The sequence below is a fragment of the Amblyomma mixtum genome, chromosome 5, assembly GCF_055824585.1.
Source record: "Amblyomma mixtum isolate Tamu chromosome 5, ASM5582458v1, whole genome shotgun sequence".
NCBI classification, from domain to species: domain Eukaryota; kingdom Metazoa; phylum Arthropoda; class Arachnida; order Ixodida; family Ixodidae; genus Amblyomma; species Amblyomma mixtum.
In genome coordinates this window covers 61,521,901-61,529,758 of record NC_143016.1, presented here as the reverse complement: position 1 = coordinate 61,529,758, position 7,858 = coordinate 61,521,901, and the positions used below count along the sequence as shown (strand labels likewise).

The window sequence follows — 7,858 nt, the reverse complement described above, 5'->3', positions numbered from 1 at the left end:
CCACCGCGCACCAATTCTCGCGATGCTTGAAGCGGCCGGTGTGAGCGGGCGCCTTTTGCGATATGTTCGCGGTTTCCTGAGCGGCCTCACCATGCGCGTCAGAGTAGGGGGAAACTCTCCGAGCCTCGTCCGGTGGACCTGGGCGTGCCACAGGGCTCTGTTTTGTCACCCTTCCTATTCAGTGTGGCCATGTCGGTGGTGCCGGCCTGCCCTCCCACGGGCGGCCGACACCATGTGTACATGCCCATATATGCAGATGACATTGCTCTGTGGTGCCTGTGGGCACCGGGCGAGGCGCTCCGCGTGCGGGAGTGCCTTCAGGGAGCCCTGACCGCAATCGACGCCTGCTTACGCGGCCTCGGTCTGTCGCTGAGCGCGGGCAAATCCGTGGCCATGGCCTGCGTTTCGCGCTCGCGCGCGCGCCTCGCCCCACTGTCACTGGACGGGACACCGATTCTTTGGCGGAAAACAGTGCGGTACCTTGGCTTGGACATCGACCAGCGCCTTTCCTTCCGCCCCGCGGCGACCAAGGCCTGTTTGCAGATGAAGAGTCACCGCCGCCGTGCACAAGCTCACCGCTCGAGGCCAGGACATCTCCCAGCAAGCCGCGCTGCGTCTTGGGGGCGACGCTCTATGCGCTGCCGCTCGTCTCGGTGCGCTGGAAAAAGCTGGAGCTACAGCACCGCAAGTCCCTGTGCGTGTGCCTCGGCCTACCGAGAAACTCGCAGTGCGGCGCAACGCTGGCCGAGGCAGGAGCGTGGCCATTACAGCTCCAAGCAGCGCTCAGGGCACTTAATCACATCGACAGGCTCCACCGCGCACCGGACGGCGGCTTGCTCCTACAGCGCTTGCGCTCGCACCCTCGTTCACGCATGGGTGTGAAGTGTCATGTGATCGCATTGTGCGCGGTTGGTATGTAGTGTCATGTGATGCTGTGACGTGTGTGAACGGCAACGCCGAGAGTGGGAGCGTTGCTCTCTGGTTTGGAAGTCAGTGAGCAGATGGCTCGTGTGTGACTCTTAATCTGTACGGCCCAGCATGCCGAATAAACAAGTTGCTTAGTCGTTCTGCCTCTGCTTCGCTCGCCGCGGCTACAACATACTTGGCGACGAGGATGGGATCCTGCTGGACTACGTAAAACGCATCGCGGCGTTCGTGATCCTGCTGGACTGCGTGAAACTCATCGCGGCGTTCGTGGAAGCACCGGCGTTCGTGGAGAGCGTTCGGGCGAGGCACAGGGATGGCAACGCTTGGAAGCTTCGACCAGTTAGTCGCGGACGGAGACGAGGACTTTGGGTCCTACGTGGAAAGGTTCGAGCATTTCCTGAAGGCCTCCAAGGTGAGCGACGACCTCAAGGTCTCGATGTTTATTACGGCAATAGGCAAGAAGGCTTACAAGACGCTGAAGACTTTGCTAGAGCCTAAAAGGCCAGAGGACAAGACTTATGCGGAACTCGTAGAAGTGCTGCGAAATCATTTCACACCGAAGCCCATGGTCATCGCAGAACGATTCAAGTTTAATCGGCGGTGCCAGCATCAGGGAGAGTCCATAGCAGCATATGCAGTGGAGTTGAGGCGATTGGCAGCTTCATGCGAATTCGGGGAATTTCTCGATGAGGCTATGCGAGACCGCTTTGTAGTGGGCCTCTGCGACAGCGCAACGCAAGCAGAGTTGCTGAAGAGAAGCAAGTTGACGTTTTCGGATGCCTGCGACGTTGCGAAAAGCATCGAGCTAGCGCGGAAGGAAAGTCGGAAATTTCAGCCGACGGGGACGCAAGGTACAGTCGAAGCCGTACGTCATAAGCCAGGCGGTGGGAAACGCCCTCAGCAGCGTTCATCCGGTGCAGCCAGGGACCGAGTGTCTGAATCGCCGGACTGTTTCCGGTGTGGCTCAGCGCACGAAGCACGAAGCTTATTCCTGGGCTGGAATAAGATTCCGAATGATGTGGTTTGTGCACCTGATTTCGAAAGTGCTGTTGAAGCGATAGTCTGATGTATTTTTTTTTCCAGGTCTCGTGTGTTTACCAGCACTGTGCCATCACTCATACTAGGGGTGGTATTCGCTCTTTGCTGATTGGCTCGAGCCGCGGTGACGGCGGCGTGACGACACGGACCCGCCTTCCTGCTACGTCATCGTGACGTCGCCCCAATTTACTACGCTTAGTCGAACAACGGAATGCGCTGCAGCGATTCGCGCGGGCGACGGGCTACCGTTAGCGTACGAACGCAATCGGCAGTTGCGGCTTTTGCGCCCTTGGCGTGAAAACATGGCGACGTCCTTTCAAGCGAGAGCCGCCCGCTTCAGCCAATTCAGCAGTCCTTGCGATTCCGGTCGGCATGTTTACCGGCAACTACTGGTGTTGTTACTTTTCGCTATTACTTACCTTGCTTCGACGATAAAGTTTAAGCTGCAATTCAGCCTAGTTTTTTAGATACGCTCTCGATTCTGGAGCGCGCAAGCCTAATGGGACCTCCAGCTACACTGCTACCGTCTGCAACTGCCCGAAACGCAGCCGAAACCTAGCACAACCGTCCGGAACGAGAGAAAAGTAGATTTGGAGTTTTTTCGCGGTGTTTTATAGACTTAAATGAAGTAAAGCGAGTTTATATTAAATTTGCAAATGTTTTTTTGAACATTAGACGTCATGTGATGGCAAATATTCTTGCTATAAAAGATACGAAACTACTGCTGCTAGTGAATCAGCAGTGGTAAATTGTCGCTTCTCGGAGTGAATGAATGCACCGCAGACGAAAGTGCCGGCGGCTTTTTCCGTTTCTTCGAGCATCTGTAAGCACTTTTTTAGGCCCCGCCCATATGCGACATGTCGCAAAAGGCGACACCGGCAGAATACCACCCTAGTTGTAAACTAGTTTAGTCTTCTTTTAATATGTTGTGTTATCCTTGATGACATGTTTTCCAATATCTTCTTTGCGTGTGTTATTGTATATAGTAATAACCCCCCTACAATAATGCCTCATGGGCGCTGTAGGTGCTTTCAATAAATAAAATAAATAACTGCAAGTTTCGCAAGTATCGCTGTCGTGCTTGCAAGCTTTACGGACACTTGGCGAAAATGTGCAAGTTCAAGTCTAGAGACGCGGCAGATTCGGTAGCTGTGGAGGACGCGGATTGTGACCAAGTGTTGTTGTACAGTGTCTATCCTTGTGCACAACGCCCAGGGCATTATGAAATCTGCCTTAAGATAGCCAAGAAGAATGTTAATATGCAAATAGACACGGCTGCATCTGTTTCCATTGTGTCAGAAACGCTATACAGGAAATTCTGGCCCAGTCTACCTAAAGAGCCTTGCCACATAAAGCTGAGGACATACGGTGGGTCGCCGCTAACAGTAACAGGGAAGTTGGCGGTTCCAGTCGAACATAATGGTCAGTGCAAGCAACTTCCGCTCATTGTTGTTAAAACCCACAACAATAGCGACACTGCGTTGCGACATAGCGTTGCTCTCTGGTTTTGAAGTCAGCGAGCGGATGGCTCGTAAGTGAGTCTTAATCTGTACGGCCCAGCATGTCGAATAAACATGTTGCTTAGTCGTTCTGCCTCTGCTTCGCTCGCCGCGCTACAACAGGGTGCGGCGCTGCTCAAGTACGAGCAGTTAACAGAAGGCTCGCCCCCTTACGGCACCTGCGCGCCCTGGCCTGCTGCCTCGGAGCGAGAGATCGTCGGCATCGCGGGAAAGCGGAGCACACCCCTCTGTGCTGTCCAGCATCTGGCCAGAGCCGTCATAGACGAGGAGCTCGTGGACCATCACCTCGTGTTCACCGACGGCTCAGTGGCTCGCGACAGCTGCTCGCTCGCAGCGGCTGCCACCATCCCCGCCCTGCGACTGCACAGCCAACAGAACACCACCTTCCTGGGTTCTCCTACCACGGCGGAGCTGATGGGGATCCACCCTCCGCCGCCCAAGTGTGCTGTGTTCTGTGACTCCCGCGCCACCCTCAGCCAGCTGCAGACCAACGGCCGCGGCACCCCATTAGTGCACGAAGTCCGATCGCGCATCGGGCATCTAGCGCATCTCGCATGCCCCGTGTGCTGGGTGCCCGGTCACTGCGGCATCGCCGGCAACGAGGAAGATGACGACCTCGCGACCGCCGCACATCAGCTGCCTCCCAGCAATCTTGCTCTTGCGCTGGAGGACGTGCGTGCGGTCATCCAGGATCATCTCCGACGGCAGCACCCCGATCCCCGCATCGCAGGAGGTGAGCGCATTTGCTACATCACCGGCTGTCGCCCGCTCACGCGGGCGCGGCGCGCAATGATCCTTCACTTGCGAATTGGATGCGTGTGGCCCGGGGAACGACGGGTGCGTCACGGGTTCGCGATGAGTGCAGAGTGTTTTGTATGCGGTGCGGCCGAAACTCTAGAACACTTGCTTCTTCGCTGCACCGCGTTCGCTGATGCCCGCCGAGACATGTTCGCGGCCTTCAGGGCGCTGGGCATTCTCCCAGACTCCCTCACAACGCTTTTGTGGCCGCAGGGCAGTGCGCGCACCCGTGAGCCAACAATGGTGAGCCTCTGTGCATTCCTCGAACAGGCGGGCTTGGCTTGACGTCCCGCCTGTTCTCCGCCAGGCAGTTACGCGCAGTGACCGAACGCTCCGCGTGTGCTACCTTGGACGATAAGCAGCTGGACACCCCCACTCCAGCTGTTTTGTGCCTTGTGTCGTGCGCGCGTGTTTGTACTGTGACCTTCCAGACCTTCACGCGCGTGCGACCTGTATATATTCATATCTACCAAGTACATATGTAAATAGATTCATTTATTGTCACTGTACCCCTCCCCCTGTCCTTTCTACTATCCCCTCACCTCTTTCTTTTCACTTCTACATGCTGCCTGCTATCCTTTAATTCCGCTGCCCCAGCTCAGGTGCTTCCAGTCGCGATAGCAGATGCCGGGGCAGCAAACATTCTTTTATCTTCCATTTGAAATGTAATAATGAAGCCACTACTACTACTACTACAAAGAATTAATTTTTATCGACAATTTTCGCGCATTTAGCGACGTCGTCGAGGCAGTCTGAAGCGTGGTTTTCTGCGCGTTGAACCGCAGAGCTTGCGGGATTTTTTTCCAGAAGGAGCGCAGAATTTGGGAAAAAAAAACGTGTATAAACTGGGAATTAAAATTTACAAGGTAAGTTGAGTATTAATCATGTTTTGCACTTATTATTTTTTTTTTTATTTCTGAGATTCCAAGCGGCCTGGTAAAGACGCGGAAGCAGACCCCATACTCTAAAGTAGGGCTCTTATCGTGGCTTTCCAATGTTGCGACATTAAGACAGCACAATCGCCCACTTTTTCGGAGCTACTTATTCTTTTTGGATGGTTGGAAACAACTTTATTACACACACACAAAAAAAATTTCCAGTGTGGTCCCCTACTCGTCCAGGAGTCCACGGGCTTGAGCTTCACGTAAAGCCAGATCCACCAGCTATTTCTGGCCGTTGGGCTGAACGGTCCGTAAAGCAGCCTCCCAGGAAGAATGAGTAGGATTGGGGATGGGGGGTACTGCCTTTGGGGAAGGACATTCCCAAAGGTAGTGGAAAAGTGTGGATCTGGGCACGCCAAACAAATCCCTCGACATGCATCTTGGTCCATAAATCATGCACGGCAACCACTGTAGATCTAGACACCGACATTGAATATACCTTCATAAAGCTACTACCATTGCACAGAAACAGCATGGGCACCTACATACTCGATATATATAGTCGCCCCAAACAGCACCGCGTAGCCTTTGACGTGATCTTTCTTAAAAGGTCAGTCTACTCACCGAGATGAGTGTATAAATAATTGCATATTCTGGTAGTTGGTACCCTATAACATCAATAACGAGGGAACAGATCCCGTTTTAGGCAGGAATTTATATTTTATTTCGGCGTTAAAAGTCGCGTAAAAATGCATGGTGGCGACCCCAAACGTTGTTGCTCCAGGTGGTAGTCTTTTTTTTTTTGTAGAAGCATAAGTGAATATACTACGTACCATTAGTATGCCCCAATGTCACAGACACGTACTATCGCGCTCAATATGAGTTGCAACGCGCGGTCATCGACCGGGGCTCGTTCCATGGTGTGCCTCCTACAAACAGTCGTTCGGAATTCTGGGAGAAACTTTTTCCTGAGCGGGGGTGCTGTTGTTTCCTGGAACAGCAGTTTCTCCCAGAATTCCGAGCGACTGTTTGGAGGAGGCACACCATGGAACGAGCCCCGGTCGATGACCGCGCGTTGCAACTCATATTGAGCGCGATAGTACGTTTTGTTCTAGTGAACTGTAGAAGGCGTGCCGCTCACTTTTTCTGTAAATCACATGAATATTTATAGTTATACGTACGCTAAACGCAGGCACATTCCCACTTTTAGTACAGCGTATGCTAGCAGAGACACAAAAATAAACTGGGCCTATAGTAGCGCCATCTGGTTGTCAGGACGGGAACCATTGCTGTAAACAAACCGACTCTCCACTTAAGCCTAGAAGCGGCAGAATCGTCACTCTGATTATTAAAATAAAGCAAATTTATCACTTATATGTTTTCTTATAGGCGAGATGAGATGAAGCGAAAGACCGGCGCCCCATTTATGGCCAGTGAACGCACTGAAAAAGGCAGCAACCACGAGAATTCAGTCCGAAGCGAGAGGTCCGGCTACGACGGGCGCCGCCATGTTTGTCGCCGCGCGGCGGAAATCCACATGGTTGCCAGATGACTACCATCTCATACAAATGTGTTCCCACATCAATAAATTCTATTCTAAAATGTTCTAGCGCACTTCTTCGCACCACACCTGGCTAAACGGTAATTTGAGTAAAGAGCTATCGGTTGCCGCAAAGAAAATATGGCCCATAAAATTTAGTAGACTGACCCTTTAAAGCAGTAAGGGACGCCCAAAAAGCTCCCCTAGCTATAGTTGGAGACTTTAATGCTTCTAGCCCCCTGTGGGGCTACCCGAAGGAAGACGCGAAAGGCAGAAAACTAGCATCCGCCATCGCTGCCATGTCCTTGACCCTACTCACGGACCCGCAGCACCCGACGCGAGTCGGCACCAGCATAACACGGGATACTTCCCCCGACCTCACGCTCGTCCGCAATGCACGCAACTAGGAGTGGCTCAATACGGGAGAAACGCTAGGCAGTGACCACTACGTGCTGCAGACTATCTTCGAAAGTAACACGCACAGCAAACCACGAGGGCAAGCCAGAATTACAGACTGGGAGACATTTAGAATGGACACCAAACTAGCAACATCGGAACAAATAACCAGTTACGAAGATTGGGCGGCCTCTATTCTCGACCTCAAAGAAAAGTTCACAAAATCCCTCGCCACCACGGAGGACCACCCAGCTGTTGACAACCACCTCCTACATCTTTGGGAAGCCAGACGTGGTCTTATAAAACGGTGGAAAAAACAAAGGCACAATCGGAAACTCAGAATTCGAATCGCCAAGCTTACTATTCAAGCGGAACAATACGCATGGGACCTCGCTCGCACCAATTGGCTAACAAAGTGCGAATCCCTCAAAGGCCGCCTAGACACCAAGGCCACGTGGAACCTTCTGCGATGCCTAATTGACCCTCCAAAAGCGAAGAGTGAACAACACAGAAATTTGCATCGAGCCCTACACAGCTTTCAAGACACGGATCACGAACTCGTCGATGAACTCACGCGTCGCTATAATCTGCACCGCGAGAGACCCACAACCCTACAATAGGGAGTACCGGGGGCAACCGAACGAACACCTAGATTGAGACTTCACTTTGGAGGAAATCATTGCAACACTAGCAGATATGCGCCGAGGCACAGCCCCGGGACAAGACAAAATTACGGTCGGACCTCCGGCCAACCTCGG

The 7,858-nt window shown here is 52.9% G+C and overlaps 2 protein-coding genes across 2 annotated transcripts; both read left to right on the top strand.

The window, feature by feature from the left end:
• Positions 1–921: 921 nt before the first annotated feature.
• On the top strand, positions 922–2,037 carry LOC149342401 (uncharacterized). Its single transcript, XM_089542160.1, has one exon. The coding sequence runs from the start codon at positions 1,241–1,243 to the stop codon at positions 1,991–1,993; it is 753 nt and encodes a 250-aa protein (XP_089398286.1). The 5' UTR covers positions 922–1,240; the 3' UTR covers positions 1,994–2,037.
• A 1,424-nt stretch (positions 2,038–3,461) lies between these two features.
• LOC149342400 (uncharacterized) lies at positions 3,462–5,112 on the top strand. The gene has a single exon (XM_089542159.1). It carries the CDS (start codon positions 3,540–3,542, stop codon positions 4,566–4,568), a length of 1,029 nt encoding a protein of 342 aa, XP_089398285.1. The 5' UTR covers positions 3,462–3,539; the 3' UTR covers positions 4,569–5,112.
• Positions 5,113–7,858: the final 2,746 nt, after the last annotated feature.